This window comes from Phasianus colchicus, chromosome 8 (assembly GCF_987193195.1).
Source record: "Phasianus colchicus chromosome 8, bPhaCol1.hap1.1, whole genome shotgun sequence".
Taxonomy (NCBI): Eukaryota; Metazoa; Chordata; class Aves; order Galliformes; family Phasianidae; genus Phasianus; species Phasianus colchicus.
In genome coordinates, this window is record NC_143443.1 from 32,809,561 (window position 1) to 32,833,962 (window position 24,402).

Sequence of the window (24,402 nt, forward strand, 5' to 3'; positions counted from 1 at the left end):
CACAAACAGATGCTGGGCTATAACTATCCACTATTTTGTGAACCAAAGCTATTTATTAGGAAGTTTTGAGGTGCTAGGTGGCAGTAGAGAGTGTAAAAGACAACCTAAAAAAAACCCACAAGTTAATAGAGTTAAGCTAGAGGGCTACATGAAAGTGTCATTAAGAACTTATCAATGCCATTTAAAGCTTAAGGCAAAGCAAAAATGCACAACCAACTCTAGAAGACTTGCACTCTGCAGAAAGCTCTCAGATATAACACGCATAATGAAAACCTTCACTGTTTTGGCAGAGATCCACTACATCTGCTTGTGGATACCAAAAAATATAAAAGAAAAGTTGTGTAATGCATTTCTCTGCAGCTTTATTTTACTATATAGCCAGATGTCCCACTCCTGTCAAAATATTTACTGGTAAATAGTCTGTAGAGTCAGTATCAAACCTAAAAATTTGGTCTGGATCCAGACGTCGTCAATCCTTAGGAAACAGACGTGAGTTTTTCCTGGTGTTTGGGAGGAAAATCCATCCCATTCTCATCCGTCCTTGAGGACTGATCCTTTCCCATCACATATCTGGAAAGGTGAAGTAGCCAACTGGAGGTGATTTTGGCAGCACTTCCAAACACAGCAACAGGGCAGCCCCACGGCTGCTGCTCCCACAACACCTCTGCTCCACATCTCCTCGTGTAGTCCAGAGAGATTGTTTTCTCTGAGTAATCTTCAAACGAGGAAGAGGATTTGAGAAGAAAGAGAAGAAAGCCAGACACAGCAACAACGTGTTAATCCATAAACCAGTTAATTTAAATGGGAAATGTGGTAAGGATGAAAATTAAGTTGAAGGTATTGAAGTCATCAGCTGTAATTGTTTCTTAATTAGTGGCATGAAGTTGGAAAGCTCGTTACATAGACCCTTGTCTTAAGACTGGAGAAAATGGAAAAATACAAGGTGGGCTTAAGAGTTAGATGCATATTAAATTGTTGTAAATGTGGGCTCAAATGCTAGGACAACACAACAGAATTTTCCCTACCTATGTGCATACAGCACTCGAGTCACAGGAAAGGGGAGCTCTACATCTTGCAATAGCTTGAGTCACTATTACAAAGAAGTTGCATACCAAATTCATGATTTTTTTCTTCCTGTAACCTTATCTAAATGTGTCTTACTCTCTACTGGTTGCCCCGGGGATTCTGTCAGGCTGGCTTCATATCTGGCTCAAGTCCTACATCTTGTCGTGCGTATCCCCCCGTGGCGTGTCACTGGAGACAGACTGCACACAAGTGAACGCGTAGAGAAAAAATCTACACAGAGCTGGAAAACTACTCGAGCAGCCCACGCCTCTCTGCTGTAAGGACAACAGCCCACTGGGAAACAGGAGATACGCTGCAGCCCTGCCACAAAGCAAAAAATGCCCACTCACACGTAGAGCAAAGTGCTGATGCAGCCCAGCAAAAGGGTTGAAAATCATGGAAGAACGCCAATGAGTTTGTATAACGTCTGTGAATCCACTGAGGTTGCTAGAATTCTCTTCACCCATAGGATTGTTTAATTAAAAAAAAAAAAAAAAAAACACCTTAAAATTTTAACAAATACTAATATTAACAAAAGGGTAGCTAAGAACAATGCTGAATGACACACTTCCCAATGCCTAAACTGGTTGAGCGAGTCGCAGCCTAGGTTTTGTCTGAATTTACAGCCATTTCTGGAACCTCCATAAAGGCTGATGGACTTCATATGGACTCTTGGTAAGGAGATAGCAGCCAAACAGAGCTTCAGAGAAATCAAATCAGGACAGGGTGCAATGGCAGAGCATCTGACAAATGAACTTCTTTTCTCTAAGCAAAATGTGGCAAGCAAGCCTTCCTTACAAGCCTGATGGTTTGTGTGCTTTGAGGTGGAAACTTGAAAAAAAAAATACATAAAAAGCTTTATGTGGGGGGGAAATCCTGGTACTGTGTTTTATAATTACAGAACAAAGAAAGCCAAACCCACCAGACAAAAATAAAGGTTTGTATTTGTTCTAAATAAGTCAGTTTTACTCAGGACAAGCAGTTTCTTCCACGTTTGATATCATCTTTAACTCATTGTTTCTCATCAAATGACTAGTGGTGATAAGAATTTCCTGAGATAATAGGATTCTATTTCTAAGCCGTAAAAATAAGTATTATCAGATGCTACTTGGCATTCAAATTTCCAAGAATGGAAGAAAATTCCTCCACCCAAATATCAAACATCCTCATTTTGGCCACAGTTACATTATCCAAAGGAGCAAGCAGCTTCCCAATGCTGCCCAGTCACTGTCCAGACCTGCAGACAGGCAGTGTTCTGGGACAGGGATGCCAAGCACTAAAATTTTATTTTACTCAATTTTATGGAATTACATGTATCACAGTGCCTAATAACTGGCTATTTCTTACACAGTACCATGCAAAGAAATCACAAAGGGGGAAACAAGAGACTGCCAGAATTCAGTTCCCTTGTACAACTTTTATTTTGACTACCTGGTAGTTTTTAATTATGTTTTACAAACTGTGCTTCCACGGGCAAAGCTCCTCAAGCTCCTCTATTTTTCAGCCCCAGTGGATTGCACTTTCTGAATGAGAACCTGGTTTTGGTTGCTATTGGTGTGCGAGCCCAAATCTCCAGGACACACAGCTCAAATACTGCTGAAAAGCCCAGAACCATGACAATTCTTCAGGGGCACTTCTGTCAAAGGCTTGTTTTTTTTTTAATGGCATCACAAGCAATAATTGATTGCAGGAATATTAAGCCCACTTTTAAGGATGAGAAACTGAAATACAGACCAAGTAAAAAGCACCCCTGACAAAGATCCAGGGCTTTATTTACCAGCATACCTGGCATTACATGGTGCATTTATTCAAATATTACTGTATATGGTTTGCATTGACTTCCATCACAGGCAGAAATGTGGAATTCCTGCCCACCTTGAAATGACTTAACCAGCCCCATGTAGCCACAGCCAAGATAAACTTGTTGATGACAAAACCATCCCTTCCTTCCCCAAATTCCCTCCTGCGTTTCACAGAGGAGCTCCCACCCTCATGTCAGCTCCTTTCCAAATCTGGGTGCTTCGTTTGAGCATCAGGTGTCCTCTGCAGAAACCCTCCTTAATGAGGCCACGGTCAAAACCCACAGCCAGCACCACCACTGCAGCCAAAGAAATAACGAGCCATTGGCCCAGCCAGGAACAAAGTGTTGCCCAGTCTGTCTTGATTTTGCATGATTCTTAAGCTCTCCTGTTCCTCTTCCTTCGAACAGCCACAGATTTGGTAGGGAAACGTGAGAAAGGAGAGAGTGCTCCATCTCATCTTGAAACTATAGGGCTGGAAGGCAAACACCTGGGGAATAGAAGCCGGTAGCTCCTAAAGCCAAGGGACCCGTGCACTGAGCACTGGAAGCACGATGTTTCTGAGTTGGCATTTATCAGCCACAGAACACACTGAAGGCCCTACAAGCAAACAAAAGTCACAAAGAGCTTGTGTGGCACTTCCAATGGTTGTGCTGTTGTACAAGGCGCCGACAGCTCTGGTGGCACAAACTGATGTGTAAGGACATGATTCCTCGTTAGATAACGACAAATCCCAAAGTGAGAGCTCCGTCAGGAAATGCCTGGGCTCACTTGGCCTTGCCATTATTTTTCCTCTTTGCTTCTTGTTCATCTCAGGGCTGCCACTTTCTGGGTGTGTGTGTGTTGAAAGCTTAACTGACTCATAAATGTCAGTGCAAACTTTAACCTATAAAGCCAAGTGTTAAAATTTCAAGGCTCTGGAGCTGCAGACAGCAAAGCAGCATGGCTGCAATGCTATGGAGCAGAGGCAGCACTGGGCATCACTGGAGAGAAATTCAGTGAGGTTGGGAAACCTGAGCTTTACACAGAGATAAGACACTGTCATCAGCATCCTGGCTGTGCCACCACTACTGCCTTGTCCCTGCTGGGTACACAAAGCATCATGCATCTCTGAAGGGATGCAGAGGAGCCCGCCCACAACATGCCCAAGTGTCCACCAGTGTCCAACAGGGACGTGTGCGAGCTTCACTGCATTCAAAGGCCAAGAAATAGCCCCAAATTTGGGAACAACAGCAAGCATGCTCCTGGCACCGCAGCCACCCTGCTGCACAATTCAGACCCCTTTTTTTCCCAAGCAGAGCAGAAGGGCACTGTGGCTTCCACGCTGCATGTTAGGGGCTCTGCTTTGTTTCCAACATAGCAAAACCAACATTCCTCACCATCTCCTGCTTAGATGCGGCTCAACGGTTTTTGCTGGAACTTTTTTTTTTTTTTTTTTTTAAATTCACCCTGAAGTAAAAACTCATCATGAAATGGAAAAATCCAGCTCAAACGAATGTAAAAAAGTGTCAAAATTACAAGCGAATGGGAAGGGAATTGAACTAAGGGGTGCTGAACAACTCTAACTAGACACAGCACCAGCAGCACCACCTCTAAGGCATATTTGGACTCACTACGTAATCAGCCACGATTCCACAAACAGGAACTCTGTAAACCACTCCACACATTATTTTCCGAAACCCCAGCCCTGCACTGGATCCATCTTTCCACCCACATGGATCCAATTACAGCATCAGCACCCAAACTCTCTGGGACAACCAGAAAGAAGCGGGTAAGCTAAGGCTTTGCTTCGTTCTAACGGGCACCACAAAGCCATTTAATTCTTAGCAGGCTGCTCCAAATGGCATTATTGCAGGCTGTTGCCCTGATATTTATTTATCCCCTTAAGTACGCACCATTATTCCACTTGTAGTTTTCTAGAGAGCAAAGCTGGATACCTGGTGCAGAGCTCGCCCCTTGGATATAGCCTGCTTAGCAGGAAAAGGAGCTCTGTCATATAAAGACCTCATAACTGCACATAAAAAAAGCACGGAGGCACTGTGTAATGCAATGAAACCAAACTCTCTTACTTCCTGGAAGACTCATAAACCTGCACATAAAGGCATTTTCAAAGATACCACCACCCTTTGTACAGCCTGGATTACTTTTCCATGCCAGATGCACGTTTAACAGAGACACAGAAACGCTGCAGCTTCTTAAAACACTCTGTTAGTACCGCGGCAGTTTGTAAGCTATTTCCCTCAACATGTGCCTGTTATGTTTCCAGCAGCCCCCTATTAAGAACCACTGCTCAGCAGCAGTTTGTGCAGCACAGCACAGACCTGGGGCACTAAGTAGCACTCCTTGGACAGAGCTTATGCAGCATGCAGGGGAAGCACAAGGATGGTTCAGCTCTGGAGGTGCCATCACCCTGCTGCACTGATTGACATCCCTTCCTGTGCGTGCTGTAAAAGGGATGGGACAGCATACCAACCTGGTAACAAGCACAGAAATCCCCTGTGTACTACCATGCAGTTATCTTTCCATCAGTTCAACACAGTTCTGCATTCCATCCGTTTGTTTAAAGAGAAAAGCTGCACGAATGCTTCCACTGAACAAAGATTTGTAGAATTATTCAGGTTGGAAAAGACCTCTAAGACCATCAAGTCCAGCCACCAACCCAACAGGAACCCTTCAAGCGACTTTTCTGGACAACAGCTGCCTGACTTCTCATTGTATTTCACCACGTGCTCGATGTACTTTCAAGACAACACCAAGAGAAAAGCTTGTTGTTTCAAGGTGTGTTTTCAGCAGCCGGAACATCCACTCCTCTGTGCTCTCCTATGCTATAATCCAAGTAGGTGACTATAATAAAAAATAGCCATCAGAGATGTCAGTATGGACTATCACAGTCCTATGAGCCTGGTATTTTGTGAAATCCCATCTCTTTGCATTTTTCAAGGTAGCTTTTATAATGCCACTTACAGCACACAGTCATCTGTGCTTATAAATCTGTTGCTTATAAATATAGGTGTCTTACAACATGAATCCCACCCCTGAAATCAAATCACAACACAGCTGGCAAATGACAAAGTATACTTTAAATAGTTATGTCTTCTGCATGTTTACAGATTAAGAAATAATATCTTCTGACCAAGAAAGAAGAAGAAGGTTCATATATCAGAGGAAAATAATCTAAACTTCAATCACATCTAAAGCTCTGTTAGCAGGTTTGTCGTACAATCCTTTTGAATTTCTTGTACACTCAGCAACTCGATCTGATAGTAAACATCAAACCGGGAAGGCAGCTTTTGAACATCCAGGCTCAGCTGACACAACTCTTTTAAGTCGAGTTCAAAGTAAATTTTGAAGATGAGAAACTGTACTACACCTGAGTGTTTATGACATTCAAAAGGAGAAATATGCAACTCCACGCTGCAGCACACTTTGGATACCCCTTCCCGGCTCCTCACCTCTTTCTGCTTCACTTCCACCTCTCCAAAATCTGTAGGGCTTCATATCCTGCCCAGGGACACAGTGCTGCTCACATGGGATGGGTTAATTAAACAAAGAGGCAGGGTTGCCTCTCCTTTATGTACGACATGATTAAACGAAGAGCTGATTTTCTGTTCCTGTCAGCTGTTCTCTGAGCTTAGCATTCAGCTCCCCATCAACGCTGCTGCTCTCTGGGCAATACTCAGGCTGTTCATGGGGCTGTGTGTGTGCAGGAGGGCACGAGGCTCACCCAGATCTAAAGCTAAACAACTCATGACAAGTGGAGAGCAACAGCTCTGGCATGCTGGAGCAAGCAATACATAACACAAATAGCCATCCCAAAGCCACCTTGTCCCAGTGCTCAGCATTTTAGGCTCCCTGGAAGCTGCACAAACTCCACTTTGCTGAAACAGATGCAGTACAGCTCCCACGTGAGCTCTGCGCTTTCATCCAAGAGCAAAACCTATTTCACTTGGTTGGTATTCAAGTAATACAGCAAATTGTTACCCTGCAGGCCGCCGTTCATTTTAAGAGCAGATAAAAACTGGAGCTCTTTAAGAGATGTGACTTACGATATTTTTCCTAAAATAATACTCTGCTCAGCTTTTGCCACTGATGATAAAACTTCCATGAGTGTTGGTTTGCATAAGAGAAGTACCAGAGTGTACACCTGAAAGTCAGAGGTTGTTTGCCATCACTTGACTTCCATCATAAGTAACTTCACGTGAGCTACAATAGGAAAAGATTAGCTATAGACTTCTGCTGAAAAATGGAATAAATGGAAGGTTAAGAGTCAGCTGTCCCACTGTAACGCACAATTAATAAAGAACAATTTACAGCAAATCTGTCTTATCATCACACACCAACAAAACAAAAGCCATTCTAACAATCTGTTCCAAAGCGTATGAAATATCACAGAATGGCTTGGGTTGGAACGGACCACAAGGATCATCAAGTTTCAACTCCAATATACTTCAAGAACTATCTATGAATTTCCATCCATTTTCAGAAGATATTCATTGTTATGAGCGATGGTCAACTCCCACATCCACGAAGCAGCGGCTGTGAGACGACCAAATCTCTGCCTTGCCAAAGCCTTAAGGCGAGTGGTGGCTGTGTGGGAGTGGAGGACTCTGAGCTTTACCCAAACTCCCCAAGGGCAGCAGGGCAGAGCTCATGCCAGTGCTGCGGGACATGACACTGGGTAATTAAGTCTGTGAACACAACTGTGGGGAGGAATGAGCAGAACCAGTGTGTCCCTTGCCAATACTTCAACACCAATATGATGTAGTTTGTGCCAACGCAGAAGATGGGAGATCTAGCCATGGACCTGGATCTCAGTTTCTGAGTGCTGTATGAAACAAGGACAAGTGAGGTAATTCTACTTTAACAGTCTGTCATCTTTCATAGAAATGCTGGAATATCCTCTTACCTTCACAAATTCTGTCCAGTCGCTGCCGCTTGACTTTGTGTTTATCTACAAGTGCCATTCTTGATGGTAGTTTCCAACTTCCTGATTCAAAAAGCAAAGCAGTCCCCCGGGAACTCAGGAAAACTCACAGGAGTCGGCATGCATACCGCCAGTATCGATCCTGTCGAGAGGAGAGGAGCTGGTAAATAGGATTTCCAACCCACCCAGCTCAGCAGGCTTTCTGCAGCCAAGGCTGTGGGTTTAGCACTTCCAGCCCTGCGTCCCTCCAGATCCTACACCGCCAACCGAGCGTGCAGCCCCTTTATCTTCCCTGGGATCAGAAAACCCAGCATTGTACAAGAGAATTGCCAAAGCGCTGCCTGGCCTTCCGAGTTTCATTTCTGCCTTAAAAATCTATTCCTAGCAGACAAAATCCATTAAGCTATTTTGTAGGTTCACAGATACTGAAAGATTATTAGAGAGTACATAAAAAAGGGAAAGCAGCTTTTGCTCTGCCAGTACTTTTACACACACAGACATACACACAGCCTGGTCCAGCAGAAGTCATCAATGGCCCTTGACTTTCCAACTAGACCTTGATGTACGTTCCAGCTGCCACCGTGGCCCGACCTGCATACTTTGTATTGAGCACACATTTAAATGCAATGAAATAACACAATCCATGCACCCTGACATTGGCAAGAAATGCCCCACAAAGGGACAACAGCTGCAGGGTCTTCTGCACCGTGATAACATGGAGGAAGAACCTGAACCTCTCAGCTCAGGTGGATCGCTCTGGTTTCTACACGTTCCCAGTGCTTGAAGCCAGGCTCAGGCTGCGGTCCGGAAGGTGCAGCACAGTATTTGCCCCAGCAACTGCATTGCAAGGCTCAGGGCTGAGCCTTTCACAGAATATCTACAGTCGTGTCAATGAATGAAGACATAAGGTGAAGAGATTTCATGCTGACAGCTGAATTCCAACAGCCCAATGCGGCACGCACTGATCTTTTATATTATACAGCCAGCAACCCACTAGCGAGCTATCCTCTCGGATGTTTTAAGAAGACAGGTTCCCAGTTCTGAGCTACAAGCCCTCCAGGGATGCATCCTGCCTCCAGCCCTACCCTTTTCAGTCCATGTCACGTTGCCAAAAGAGCAGAACTAGTGGAAACAAAGGCCCTACCAGGACAGAAGGGGAAGGGGAAGACATGCACGAGGAGTGAGAAATCCTTTCCTGAGCGGCCATCTGCACCCAGCTGCAAGCTCTGGCCGCTCTGCATGCAGCTAAGTCAAGGGACGTCCTCATTGGAAACACTGGCTCCTGGTTCCTGTTCCACAGAGCACAACCAGCAGCACTCAACCCATCCTTGCAGCACAGTCACGCAGTCCCCTTGGTGGGTTAATTACCCCTCTGCAGCCTCTCCTGGACTGTGCAAGCGAAAGCCTCCAGGTTAACAAACCCACAGGCCGGGCTGTGTACACCAGGGTGAGGGCTCTAACAAGGCCACTGCAGAGCGAGATGACAATTTCATGGAGATTGTTGTTATTATTATAAATGGTTATCAATTATGCATCACGTTGATAGTTAATTTATAAAAGGAAAACGGTTGTGTTGGTACAACTGAATTCTGACTCAGGGAAGATGGGCAATTTCCTGGTAGTTAATGGCCAATTTCCCAGCAGCACAACTGCAGCGTAATCTCTGAGATTTATAGCAATAATTAATTGATTTTTTTTTTTTTTTTTTTTTTTAAACATAGGGATGCTAAAGAGCACGGTTCCCACTTCCATTAATAATTAATGCCACACTTTGAAAGAAGCAGAAAACTTCCATTCCGGAGGAAGAAGCTTGCAACAGCCAAAACATTTTGTAAAACAGGAATGATGCTGTCAGCACAGCTAACACAAGGGCAGCATGTCCATGGCCAGTGTTAGATGGAGACACGTGGCTTTCCAGGTCTATTAAATCCCAGCTCACCTTCGGGGAGAAACAATGTGTTACAAAAAGGTTCCTCCAGAAGAAAAAAGTTACTGTTTTGTTGTGAAAATGCTCAAAAGGATCACTATGCTCTGTCTGCGACTCTTTTTTTTCCCCAAACAAAATCAATATGCAAAGGGTATGCAGTTTTGATAGCATTTCCTAATGGACAAATGCTTCCAGTGAAGTTTTCTTCCAGCCATCTCAACCCACTGTATTGCTCCCCCAAAGAAAACTTCCCACAAAGGAACTACAGAGATTGCTGCTCGTATTAACAGAATCCAGCACAGCTTAACACAGTGCCCATGAATGAGCTCCCTCCTAACGACTCTATCTGCTCCATCCTTACATGACAGGTGTCCATGATACCGACCAGCAAGAAAAGCACAGCTCCAAAGCCTTACTGAAACTGTGGCAGGAGCTTACAGGCAGGCTATGGCAGGGCTGGATGAAAGGAAGCAAAGCGAGTGGGTGCTCCCCAGCCTTCCTATGGAGCTGTAAAAAAGAGCTTTTCCATTTGCAGCAGTGAGGATGCAATTAGCTGTGCTTCCAACTTCAATCTCAGCCATTTCTCCATCCAACCCAACTGGGAACCGAGCGCGGGGCTAAATGTCCTCCGAAATAAAATAAACACAATCAGGCAAGGCAGGACAGAAATCACGGCCAGCAATTAAAAGACAAGAAAACCTCATTGTATAAGGGAATGCGAGAGAGAGAGGCACGCACAGAAAAACTGTACTTCATCTTAAGCGAGATTAGGAAACAAGTGAAGTGATTTACATACAGTAATTGCATGTCCGTGTTAGCCTCCAACAGTGTCTTTCAAAATGTAAATTTTCCTGAAAACCCTCGGACACGATGATAGCCAGCAGTTAGTTAGTTATTTAAAGAAGCCATGTACTTAAATGCAATGTTTTAGGAAAAAATATTCATCCCGATGTTAACACATTTAGATAGCTTCTTAATACCGCCTGTCAAATACCACAGTCCATGAGCCAGAAAATGAGAGAAGAGCTGCACCAGGGCTTGTTTTTCCTGCATTCGATGGGAAAAGAGAAGAAAGAAAAGGCCAAAATAAAACGCTCTGTTGGACAGAAATATTAGAGACCTCTCACAGAAAGCACCCCTTCCAAGAGGTCCTCCTGGGTGCTCTTCAATTTCTTTAACAACATAGAGTGGGATCAAGTGCACCCTCTGCACGTTGGCTAATGGCACCAAGCTGTGCAGCTGACACAACAGAGGGAAGCGATGGCATCCAGAGGGCCCTGACAGGCTCAGCAAGTGGACTCACATCAATCCAGTGAGGTTCAACAAGGCCAAGTGCAAGGTGATGCACTCAGGTAGGGGCAATCCCAGACATATGGAACCGGAGGGGCTTCAAGGTCCCTTCCAACCTAAGCCGTTCTACGATTCTAAACAGTCTGTAACACTGAAATGAGACACTGTGAGCTCTCCCTGCCACCTTTACATTAAGATCCACTGTCCCAAAGCTGGGTCTCACTCAAGCCAAGGTTTCAGCACAGGAGCAGTTCTCGGGGCTGTGAAGTGCCCAAGCTTCCACCCCTGGCCGTGACTGCAGCGGGGCTGTGCCTCAGGCTTCAGATGTCAGCAGGGCAGCCTGGCTCAGTGCAAAAAAGGAAATGTGGAGAAAAGAAAGGAGACACACAGAAATAATGGCAGGGGTGGGGAAACAGACAAAGCAGGCGGCACAGTGCAGGAGGGACACTTTGAGTCATCCTTCCTCCCCGCTCCGGCAGCGCATTCTTGAGGGGGGTGCCCAGCTCTAAGAGTCACAGGGAGGAGGGGGATGACAGGAAAGACAGACACCAGCCACTCAACCCCTGCCCAGATCCTCCTTTTGGATGCTTTCTTTGGAAAAGCAACAGCAAAACAACACGTGGAGCTCACAGTGTCAAGGTACCATTAAGCACAATAGCTCAGCAGGAACCAAAAATGGATTAAACATTTATACGGGTGATGAGAAAAGAACATAGATTTTCATTAGGAAGGATAAAAAATAGGTTATCATAATTATTATTATTTAATGCCTAGGGATGTCACCCTATGCACTTGGGAAGAGGAATCACACAGTTTCTGTGTGGCCGACGTTTGGCCTTCTCTTCCTCCATTAAATGCCCCTGGCCATCGCATGGGAAACAGGACATCAAGAAAAAAGATTCTTTCCAGTTTGTGGGAAAACAATCTCTGCTGTGAAGCCTTCGGCACCCTCAGAACAGCCAGAGCAGGTCTCTTGCTACAAAACCATTGCTAATGAGCTTGTGTGCCTTTATTAGTTATTAGTATGATTCTGCTGCCGCAAAGCGTTCAGCAATGTTTTGCATTAAGGCCTCTCCATGGGAATGCCTGCATGCCTCTGTGGGTGGCAAGAAGCAGTTTCTGTCTAGGTGCCTTGCTTGTTTTGTGCCCAGAAACCTAAGGACTGAAGTCTTGTCCTCCTCTGACTGCTTGCTGCCTTTTCCCCAAAAAAGCAATGCAGCAGGTCAGGCGTGCTCCGCAATGAGCCGACACTCCCACGTTAGCACCTGCAGATGGAGAAATAAAGAGCTTTTCTGCTTTTCACCATATAGAGAAGAGAATATCACGCCGTAGGAGTGCTGAAGAACTGGTAACAATTTTGAGAAACTCACTATTATATGAGTGAACAAAATGTACCATAACGGCATATGAGCCTGCACATCTGCTGCTAAATTAAACACGCTGCATAAAGATGGAGACAACATCTTAAAACATTATGCAACAAGATACAGACTGGGTTAAAATAATGAGGCTTCAAAGATGACACAGAAGGCCTGAGCCTGCACTGCTCTGAGCCCTGAAGGCATGGGGAGGACCCCCGTTCTGTACCACCAAAGCTACTTGTCTCAGTAGGAGGATTACAAGTATATATGCATAAGTAAAAAAAGAATAGATGGGTTTGTAGCATTTTGTGTCCATTTTAATGATATGTAAACCATGAGGTAGGTTAGGTTGATTCTTGGATCTGGGCTTTTTTTTTTTTTTTTAAGTTTCTTTAAGAATTGCAGTGCAGGTTACAAACTGCATTCCAGATTGGGCTCCTGCAGCCAGGATGCTGCTGTGAAGACCTGGCGAAAGGACAGTACCCAAATTGCCACAGTATGAAAAGGAACAGAGTGAGATTTTTGTTCCTATTTCATTTTTCACTTTTTTTTCCTTAATTTTACTCTTCAACATCAGTGATGGACTCTTGGCTTTCAGGGAATAAATCTCCCAGCGTGTGCAGCAGTGCTACCTGGCAGGCAGGAACAGCCCTCTGCAGCTCCTCTCCTCTTGCTCTGCAACTAGGAGATACCAGAACTCTCACTCCTACAGCTACAGCACAAACACACAGCACTGCTGTAAGGACAACTGCCATCAGGAAGCAGGTCGATGCTCTGCCCATCCTGCACTGACAGCTCACAGGGACCTGGTGCTGGGCAAAGCAATAACCAGGAGCTGAACCTAAATTATCCACTTAGCTTCGAGAGGGCCTAATCCATCTGCTAATTAATCACGGGCCTCCTTTAGCCTCTCTTATCTTGTTTTTCTAAGTGTCTGCCACCGATAACACACAATCTGATAGTACAGCACATAGTGGCACACAGTGGCCTGGGAAACTACCTTCAACTTTTCCAGTTAAAAAGAGATACAGAAATAATCTGAAAGTCTCCAAAGGTCCCTGCCGTGCTGCAAAACAAAACCCCACTCCATGTCCTGCCAGCCTTCTCAGGTTGTTTGTACTTCACCAACCTAATGATGGAGAGAGATGAGCCTTCATCTGTTTTACATCTCGATAACCAAAAGCTCTCCTCTACTACAGCAGTTATTCAGTACCGCACCAAAATCAGCACAGCCAGACTGGAAGCCCCTAGAAAAACGCCTGTTTCCCCATCGCCGGATGAGTTATGTGGTTATTTGGCCGTTAGAGGGCATTTCATACTGCGGAGTGAAGCACGGGGCTTGGGAACAGCACTGCTAACCCCCATCTGGAGCTGCTGGAGAACCGCTTCTGTCTGCTCTCATTTAGTAATTGCCACTTTTCAACCTTTCCATATGCTGTATATAGATGAGCAAGCAAGAGCAAGGACAAGAGGAAAAGAAGAAGAAATAGCTACGATAAAAAGTCCTGGCTATACAAACACTTTGGTGTGCAGCTATTGTTGCCTCCAAGGTTTGGTTTTGTTCAGTTCACTTCATTCCCCTCCCTAATTCCGACACAGCAAACCTCATCCTTTCTGCTCTCACACACAGCACTTTACATTTTCTGATGTTCTAAAAATGATTAACAGATAAAAATTGCAGGCTGTGTCTCAGCACAGCTATCCACCTCTGGAGCTGAGGGTTCTTCCCTTCTGCAGAGCTGAACAAAGGCAAATGCAACTTCCCCCCTGCCAAGAGGCAAGGCAAGGCCACTTACCTTCTGATGCTTCCTCCTAGATCCCACCGTGCTCCTAAATGTGAGCTTTTTAAGCCGTTTTCAGCTTCTGCTGGCTAGGAAACCACACGAAGCCACCCACTTCCCCACTCTGGTGTTTTTTCTTCCTCCATCTAAATACAAATCAAATTAGGAAAGAGACAGATATCTCAGCATCCATCTCCAAACACACGTATGTTTGTAATCAGGGTGGCCAAACTTCCTGAGCATGAGCTGCATACCAAAATCTTCATGTGGCCAAGAGCCACATCCTTCCAGCCTCCATGCCTCTCCCGCACACACGCACCCCCCGTGGAGCTCCCTGATTCCCCATCACCACGCTGTGCTGCCAGTCCTCCAAGCCCAGAGCACTCTTTGCTCCCTGGACAGAAGCAGGCAGGGCTGGGAGGGTGGTGGCTGTGCATTTCGGGGTTCCAGACCAGCCCCAGTGTGGAGAGTTTCATTAAATATCTGAATCAATCACAAAGGCTGGAAAAGACCTCTCGGATCGCCAAGCCCAACCCCAGCCCACCTCACCATGCCCACTGCCCCGGTCCCTCAGTGCCACATCCCCATGGCTCTGGAACACCTCCAGAGACATTAACCCCACCGGTCCCTATGCCAGTGCCTCACTACTCTTGGAGGAAATTTTTCCCAGTATCCAACCTGAACCTCCTCCGGTGCAACTTCAGGCCACCATCTCTCATCCTACCGAAGTACATGCTCCCAATATGCTAACAAGTTAAAAGCTCAAAGCAGCAATGGCAGCAAGGGCAAGATTACCAAAAGGAGCAAAAGGTCTTCCAAAAAGAGTTCTGCCTTACTCCTAAATGAAAGGAATAATAGAAGAGGCAATGAGATGAGTGCTTCCTTGAAAACAAAGACGTGAGACATGGTGGGAGCAAAGTTCTCCTGTCCCTGCCCTCCAGGGCACACCTTGCTGCCTGAGTTCTAAGCTGCTGCACCACTGGGTTGATGTCAGACCCAAACACGACAGCACCCTGCACCCCTGAGCAGCACAGCCAGCTTCCAGACTTAAGGACTCACAACCAAAGTGCCTTAAAGTCTACAATATTGCCCTTTACTCACAACTTCTCAATTCTCTCATAGTCCAATCAGTTCATTCACAGCCTACATGAAGACGAGCAGTGACACAGGATGCCTTCCTTGGGCCCATCTCATGGAGATGCCATTCCCCAATCATCCCTCAGCATCTGGCTCAGCAGGAGAGCCAGGATGATGCCCTGCAGACACAGCACAGGCCAGCAGACCCTACCAACACCCAGCTGCCCAGCATGGAACAAACACCCAGTGTTCCCCAGTGCATCTCAAGCTCTTTTCCAACACCGCCTGCCCTCAGAGCTCTGCCTGGTCTGGGAGCAGCAGGAGGAGCAGCACCTCTCCGCTGTCTCCAGGAGATTTTCAGAGCTGTAATTTGCTCTTATCTGAATGCTTATATTTACAAGTCACTCTTACATAAAAAGTCCTCATCTGCATTGACTTATTTAGCAACATGAAACAAAATAGCCCGAAGCTATTCTTGTTGCTTAACATACTCTTTTTTTTTTTATGTAGATGATGCTCTGCGTAAAGAAACATTCAAAGGGGAAAACTGTGTTTTGTTTGCAACACTTACTACTATCAGCGAAGAAAATGTGGTCTAACAAGTCTCTGAAGGGGGAACACGTGTAATACCTTCAGCAGCTCGGCTAATTCATCTTTTGCTGCCTGACTGCTAAAGGAATCTCAAACAGAAAATCTCCGAATGGAAACGTGGAAAACCCTGTTTGTTGTGATGCGAGATCCGCTGCCACTACACAACCACTTTCCACCTGAGTAAGTCCTGTGTGTGTTCTCAGGTACGCAGTTGTTGTACTCTACAGAAAAAGAAGAGTTCAAGAGTTCAAGGCCACGTCTCCATTCAGGCATGCTCCCACAGTGCGAGCCGGCCCTCCTTTCTGCGCTGGAGGCACTCCTCTCCTCACCGCCTGCGCACAAAAGGGCCACGGCTGGGGAAGTGATGGGCAGCAGTGGGAGCTGCCAGTGGGATGCAGAGCCCAGCAATGGGGATGAGGGTGGGGATGGCTTTGGGAGAAGGAAGGGTTCGGACCCCCCCAGCCATCCTCCCTCCTTCCCTTGCAACTCACCTCTGCTGATCCCGCAGCATCGCTCACGCGGTTTAATTTCCAGAGGGGTGAAAGGAGAGGGAAGGAGGGAGCAAAGCGAGAGGAGAGAGGTTTAGATAACAGCCATAAATAAAATGAAATAATTCTCCCGCCACTAACCTTTAGCAGTAAGTCCTCTGCCACCACCACAGGTTTGCATAATCTACACATCTTTCTTAGGAGCCAGTTTGCTGTATCGCAGCTATTTTGGGACTTAACAACACTTGGGTTATTGACCTAAATCTGCACAGCCTCATCTGGAGCCGTAACAGCCCATTGTGTGCCAGGGCCTGCTCGGGACTCCTTAATGCACAGATTATTGATGCAATGAACTGTGACAGCTCCTATAGAGCTGTTATGGTTTATTGTGGCAACACCTACTCGGGGTCCCTTTAATGCTCAGATCGGTGACACAATGGGCAGACACGGCCGCGGCTCGGGGACGCATCGCTCTACAGATCGCTGACTCCAGGGACTGCGGTGCCGCAGCCTCCTGTGTCCATGCAGAGAGCAGAGAGCACGTGGCAGCCCCACGTCCCTGTCCTGGGGGTGGGACATGGGGTGACACAGCTACTGACCCAGCTGACTCCGAGGGGGGATGTCTGCAGAAGACAAGTTGCTACTGAAAAAAAGGATTTGTAATGAACGCCCCGGTGGGACCAAACTTTTAGGAAGAACAGCCACAGGCTTGCATTGCAGATCAAGGCTGAAATCCTGTATGAGGAATACATGGAAATTAGCCATAAGAAAAAACAGGGTCTAATTTTCAGGGGGGAAAAAAAAAGGGAAAAGAAAACATTTTATGTTCCAAGAGAATGAAAAGAGAGCGAGCACGATAGGAAAGTGCACAAATATCTACATTTCTCCCTTCCTTTCCTCTTGAAGAACGAAAATATCTTAAGAGGCTGAAAGCTAAGCATGGTTTAAAGGAATTCCCTTGTGCAGGGAGACCTCAGGCTGAGAAAAGAAAAATTAAAACATTAACACTACCCAAGTGTTCGTAGCCTCCACCGAATGGCAGCGGCCAGCTCAAAGAGCTGCAGCTGGCTTTCCACTACTGCACGCATCTTCCCCGCTATTCACCACGAGCTTTTTTTAACATTGGTGACACTTCACATTCAAAACTGCTGTTAAAAATAGGCTGTTGGTCCTCCTGCTTTAACCCTCTGAATGCACTCTTCCTTTTCTTCCCACCCCCGTGCTTGCCAGCTCTGCCTCCCCACGACACTGCGGGTGATGCAGGGGGAGTAGGGACCCCACTGCTGCCCCCGGGCCTGGCCCAGCCCCAGAGCATCCCTCTCTCATTTCTCCCCAGAGGTGGCAGCAGGCTTTATCCACAGCAACGAAGGCACCAGGTCTGTTGTGCACCTCCATCTCCCTTCCCACCTGCAATTACAGACGACGTGAGTCTAAGGCTTGAAAAAACACCACCCAACACGAATGTTTTCTCTTCCCACAGTCAGCAGCTCGACTGGGAGAGGAGAGAAATTCTTTTGTTATCCTGAAAATACTTAAATGCTGAACCTTCACTCAGGAAATAGACCTGGGGAACAGCTGCTGCTGCTGCCGCAAGGAGCCCTGCATGAGAGAGACTCAAAAATCAATATCCTTCACCCAACTTATCAAATTTACTGAGGACATTTATACAGTATAATTAAATAGAAAAGAGATACAAATACAGAACAGTATTTGCACGGCACTGCATAGCAATTGCATTATCTCTGGAGCAGAGGACACTTTGACAAAACAGGAGGGAAAGCACCATACATCAATCCAGGGAGCAGCAAGGAGCACGGGGAAGGTCTCCGCTCCCATCGCTCACAGAGAATCTTTAACATGTAAGTAGAAACAGCCGCAAACAGACACCAGCACGTACACCTAAGGCATTTCTGCAGGTCCTGCTCAGTCAGCCAGAACGATGCCATCAGAATTACGTCGGCGATGAACGTGGTCCAAAACACGTGGCTGCCTCTCAGGCACACACAGGGGCTCCAACACGGGTTGGGACGCTCCCTCCTCGCTGGCGTGGAAGCAAAGCAGACACTATTGTGTTGCCTTCCAGCCCATAAATGTACCAAATAAAATCGATTTTGCTCAGTAATCCACTTGCTAAGTTGGTGATGTTTTCTACCATCAGCAGCCATCCCTGCTGGCCTGTGAGATAAAATCTTCTGTGCGAGGTTAAACCTGGGAAAAGCCGACTGCCAGCGCAGGGCAAACTAGAACACTGCAGAAAAGGCAAACGAGATTATCTGGCTATTTGTTAAACAATTCTTCTCACAAGGCTTGTGTTACAAGCGTGCCTTATGAATGCTCCTTGCTTTCAGGTAGAGCCAAGGGAGTTGGCTCCTCTTTTATTAGAGTCCATCCAGGCAGCACACTGCTGTAGATGGGACATCTCTCTTGCCATGCTGACCACAAAATTTAGACCAGTCCAGTGCTGGACACAAGCTTGAGTCTGAATGCTGGTGAATGAAAGGCTGGTGGCTTTGCAAAAGGCACCCAACTACAGACTTTGCTTTCCTCTACTTCAGACTCAAAAATTTGATCTTCATGACTGCCTAAAACAATTAGGCATAGCTTAATGATACTGACCGATAAAAATTAATATACGAGGCAGGCAGGATTCCCACCATTCAGAGATGTAATCTTTTTATCCATCCTGCTCAAGAAGCCCCCAGCAGATAATCTGCCAGATAGATTGAGTTGGGGCTGCTCCCTGCCCTGCATGCTGCTCCCCACACCACTGGACACCATGAGCAGAAGGGAAAGCTCAGCCATCCCTTCTATAACATACCTATCACAAAGGGCAAATGCCAGGTTAAAGGCTTTTCGCTTGCTTCTGTTGTCTTAATTTGCTAACATGAATCATACTCAACTCTATTTTGAGCAATCCTGTATTAAAAATGCCCGTGAGTCATTTTTCTTGAAACCTGAAACTATTAAGTTGGTAACGTTTGAGTAATACTCAGGAATTTTTAAGATTTTGCGTACTTCTCTTTTTAATTAAATAGGAAAAGGGGAATCTGAGCCACAGTATTTCTTTTCTCCTTCTCTGTCCTGCATAAACCCACTGCTCAGGATAGAAATCACAAGTCATGAAGTCAAACTTCTGAGCTAAATATGTATGGAGACCACTAACATAAAGACAGAATGCAAAGAGGCAACCTGGGGATCTCCATCAACCTAATTTCTACATGGCATTAAAAAAAGTCTATGAGGCTAATTCCATAAACCTCAAATTAACGTACATCCCTTTCCAGATGGAATAACTCAACAACTGATCATCACACTGTATTTTCCCCTCTCTGATTCCCCCCACCTGAAACCAAAAGAAGACTGAAGGCTTTGCACTTCAAACTGAACGCCACTAATTCAGGAACACCAGGTGTGTGCTGTGCAGCAAAGCCATTGGAGTTGTGCTTTGTTTCACCCCAGACATGGATACACCTCACCCTGCTCCACGCCACCAGACAACACACTGCTGCAAAGCCAGCTCTGAGAAGAGGCTCCTCACCAACACGTGAAGGTCTCAAACAAATGTTTACCATGCACATCAGCCAACCACCACATCTCTCTCCTCCATTACCTCACTCCAGAGCTTGTCCCCACACTCTCCACATAGGACTGGAAGAAGAAGGCAGGTTCTGGCCAGGACCGACAGCAGAGAAACCTCCCTCAGCTGTCTCCTGGATGAACTCGGCACCTCTGACAGTCTTAGACACATGAGTCATGCTCAGACTTGAACATCCCTTGGCCAAAAGCAAATTAAAAAGCAGCAGGAATGAACAAGCTCTACTGCTCACTACTACTACACTTGCTTCCCCAACAGCATCAGTTCCTGCACAGATTCCCACCCAGCACCATCTGCAGCAGCAGATCTAGAGATGCAGGAGGGAAGACTGGGCAAAAAAGACAACACTGAGGTGATCTCCCAGCAGGGCAGCCTGGAGATGGGACTAAGATCTTCTTGACTCCTTGGGCAGGACAAAGACCCACGAGGCTGTAGAGAAGCAGGCACCAGTAGCGCAATCAGCGCTGATGGGAACATTACTGGTGGAAGCCTCGGCACTGGCAACCCGTCCATTTTTTGAGGCTGATGTGATTCAGGACCCCATTCATTCTCCTCAACAACTGCAAACATGGACAAGGCCGATGGACTTACTGCTCCAGCCGTGAGCCTGCAAGTCCAACCTGTGAGAGGACCGCGAGGGAAAATATCACAAAGGGAAACTAATTTCCCTCAGGCAGCCTGATGGAGCCCATCAGAGGAAACATCTGCCATCCTCCACTGAGGACGAAAATGAGGAGGATGTGGTTGGTTCATCCAAAGTAAAAAAAGTCAAAAATATTAAATGGTGCATGGGTTCGGACCAAGGCGGGAGACCCCCTTCTGCAGTGAGGCCTCAGCAAAGTGGGTTAAAAAAGCAGCATTAGAGACTGCAGAGTAAGAAAATGGCAGCAGCTCACTTGATGAGGTCAGTGACAGAAGTGGCCTATGGTACTTGTAAGAGAAAACATCTGTTGGTGTTAAAAGGTCAGCAGGAAATGAATGCTATTTACTTTGTCCTTACTGGTTAGGCCAACACTCCTCGAAAGAGAACCACACATGGCTTAACTTAGCATTCACGAAAGTTCAAAACCCTCACGGCTCTCTTCAGAGCGGCTGCCTACCTGCAGCGGGATCCCTGCTGCCACAAGACCCCAGGCAGCCCTGGCGCCCAGGCTGACTGCCAAGGGCAGCCCAGCACCCGGGAGTCCTCCTGCCCCACGGGTCACCAACCCACAGCACTTCAGGAGAGCTGGGGAAAAGAAACCCCACGCCCTCCTTCAGGAACAAGCCGTTAAAATAAATCCGTCAACATAAAAGCAAGAAAACAAGAAGTTTCTCCTGAAAAACAGGAAGCGTTAGGTACATAGCAGCTTAAAATAGTGCCTACTGGGCTTGTTGACACAACCCGGGTCTCCTGGGGCTGGGCTCCTGCACAGAGCCACGCGTACCTTCGGAGCAGCCCTGAGGACAGCCAGCCTTCCCACACGGCCACGCATCACCGCCCAATGGAGGTGAGAGCAGGGAACGGCCCACGGCTGCCAGCCCGACCACGCTTCCTGCGAGGCACACGGGGCTCCCACAGGAAACCTTCACTGGAAACAACCAGCAGCATGAACCAGGGCCTGCTCTTATCGTCATGCCGAAGGCCAGTCGTCCCTCATTTGTTTTTAAAACTCGGTCTGAAGCTTTGAGTACGCAGGGTTTCCGACCTTCCCTCGTTCACCCCCCATGCTTCAAGAACCCCATCATGCAGGCAGGATGAACCACCGGTGTCTAGCAGCAAGTTCAAACAACACAGCTTTCCTCCCCATTGATGGTACAGGAGGGGAGAGCTCTGCTCCAGCTCTTTTTCTCTGGGCTGCCAAGTGCTGTCCGTCTGCTCGGCACCTCCAGCCCACACCGACCTGCCTGCCTCCCCCCACAGAAGGCATCGCATCACACAACGCCCCGCACCAGACGCCGAGGGGCCCCTATCATGAGCAGCTAATTATTGGAACACATTAAATTATTACTCAAATTAGGATTTGTGGGCTTTCCCCTCACCTAACAATACGCCTTTGAGAGCAGCACTGCAAATACGCCCGAGCAAGAGCAGCAGTGTAGCTCCATGTGCAATTAGGGCAGCATGTGGATCTTATTGCTCCTAAGGACTCTCATTTGATTTCCCACACCACCAACTGGTGAGAAGTTTTCGAGTCTAAATACAGAAGAATTAGATCACTCTTTGGGGTGGTCGCATCTGGGGTTGGAAAACCAGATGGAGTGAGTTTTTTGAGTCCTTTGTAATTGAACCAACACACAAAGTTGCTAGGGAGCAGGCAAATAGAATCGCTGCTCTGGGGCAGCCTGCAGTAGGGCCGGTGCCGTGTCTGCCAATGCTCCGAGACAATCTCAAGCACTAACAGGGAGGAATGGTCTCGTGGTCTGCGGGTCTTAAAATGTTGTGAGTGTAGACCTAAAGCCAGCAAGTAGGATCATGAGTGCCATCGTGTGCTACAGGCTGGGTGTGATGGAGTGAGCCGTCTCCTGAACACCACCACAGCCAGCATCGGCAACCACGGAAGGGATTTGCTTCAGGCAAGGCAATATCATAAGGCTTCGGGTACATTTAAAGCAGAACATGGAGTTACAAAGACAGGCACAGCCATGGTTGAAGCAGAATGCAAATGGCCACTAGAACCAGCTCTGTTCTGTGTGGGACACAAAATGGAGCAGGATCTCTGAGAATGCCCCAACATTCGCACACACCTCAGCTGAGGCAGCCAAGGGCCTCTGTATATTAAGTCTTTCCCAATAGAAAGGGAAGATCTTCCTAGGGCTTCCTTCCTCACATCCAGACTTCCCAAATGTGCCACTTCCCTGGCTGCGGACCCCCAATCCATTTGTAATGCATGGGCCTCCCCACGGATGGCAGATAGGGGCATTACACACCCAGTCAGCAGCGGTGTGCCAGGAGGAACAAGGATGACAGTGGCCCAGCAATCACTTGGGGCAGAAGTGACCGAGAAAGGGATCAGGACAGGGAGACTCTGAGAATGAAGAAGGAAAAGCAGTGCAGAGTCACTGCCTTGCAGGCACATCAGCCCAAGAACTGCACGCCATGACTCCCAGCAAGGCAAGCAGAAAGCCAGCTGATGGTGCGCCCCAGAAGGGCATGGGCTTTGCCATGGCACGGCTGTGCCAGAGACAGAAAAAGCATCTCTCTTCCCTGCTATTTAAACACTGCTTAAAAACCTGTGGTTTTGAAGTTCTCTTTATCAGCAGCTAACAAAGAATGGGGCTCCCCATGGCCTTCCACAGGAAGAGGACCCAAACCTTGTTTTTCTTTCTTTTTTGCTCTCCTTGCAACTCAGAGCACGCAATAACAAAGTCACAAGTCAAACAATAATAATGAGGTGACGAGAATTCCTCCACCAGATGCTGAGTCTGCAGCTTGAGGCTGCCCACGCAGCGTCCTTTGGGCACAGATGTCGGGGTGCTCCCCTGCACCTCCCAGCAGACACCACACAGCCCTGGACCACTCCCCAGCACAATATTCCCAAATGCAGAGGTCACGCCGCTAATGAGCAATTCAAGCCTAAGCAGAGCACCTTTGTCTGGGGCTTTTTGGAAAGGAAGCAACAACGAGGAAAAAAAAAACCAAAACAACAAACAAATGTGCAGAGTCAGCACTTCACAACTCAACAGAATACATAAATGACTCGTTTTTATTATCATTAACATACTCTTCAGAAGTGATCCTCCATACATACCAAACCAGAACTGCAAAGAGGTCGGTAGGGAGATCAGAGTTTATCAGTAGGGAGAAGAGGCAGTGGGTAAGGAGCCCTGCAGAGGAATGCCTGGGAAAGGCATGGGCTGGCACCTGGTACTGTTGCTCTATCAGTATTGCATCTGTAAGTTTGGTCGGTTGTTTTTGCCCATGAAAACACACTTATATTGCTGTAGATGTATTATTTTCTTTGTAAATTGGGAATTGTTGGTATTTTGAATTGATGCTTCATGGAATCATAGAAAGGCTTACATTGGAAGAGAGTTCAAAGATCACATCATTTCAACCCCCTCTGGAGGAATATACTTTTTAGTTTTCAAGGGTGAGATTTTATAAGCATTCTGATGTTAGAGAAATAAAGAGAATATTCTCCTTTGAAGCCACAAAGCTGACACTTTGCATTGTGTTTTTCACATCCAAATCCATGTTCCCTGGGCTTTTAAAGGACATGGTTTAGTGGGGAAATATTGGTGGGAGGTGGATGGTTGGACTAGATGATCTTGGAGGTCTTTTCCAACCTTGGTGATTCTACAATTTCCTTCACTTAAATGCCCTTGAGCTGGTTTTTTGCCAGCCCAGCCCTCCTTTCTACACCAACACTTCTGCTGCCTGAGTATCTGTGGCTACAATGCAAGTGACAAAACCAGACCAGCTTTTCCAAACGTGGCTACAATGAGCTGCTCCCCAGCCCCGCGGCATCTGGAGCTGCTGAGATTTCTGCAATAACACGATGAAATATCTGGGTGACCACAC

General features: G+C 46.8%; 1 protein-coding gene across 2 annotated transcripts in view; it reads right to left on the reverse strand.

The window, feature by feature from the left end:
• The window catches only part of CTBP2 (C-terminal binding protein 2), a 107,987-nt gene that overhangs the window by 38,494 nt on the left and 45,091 nt on the right, over positions 1-24,402 (reverse strand). The window contains exons 1-2 of one of the 2 annotated variants that reach the window (XM_090145640.1): positions 19,914-20,115; positions 7,771-7,930 (exon numbers count right to left, since the gene is read on the reverse strand). In XM_090145640.1, the coding sequence (XP_090001766.1) occupies positions 7,771-7,828 (58 nt within the window). In that variant the 5' untranslated portion in view covers positions 7,829-7,930; positions 19,914-20,115. Of the gene's footprint in view, positions 1-7,770; positions 7,931-19,913; positions 20,116-24,402 lie in introns of those variants that run through there. The other variant, XM_031597329.2, reaches the window with a different exon arrangement.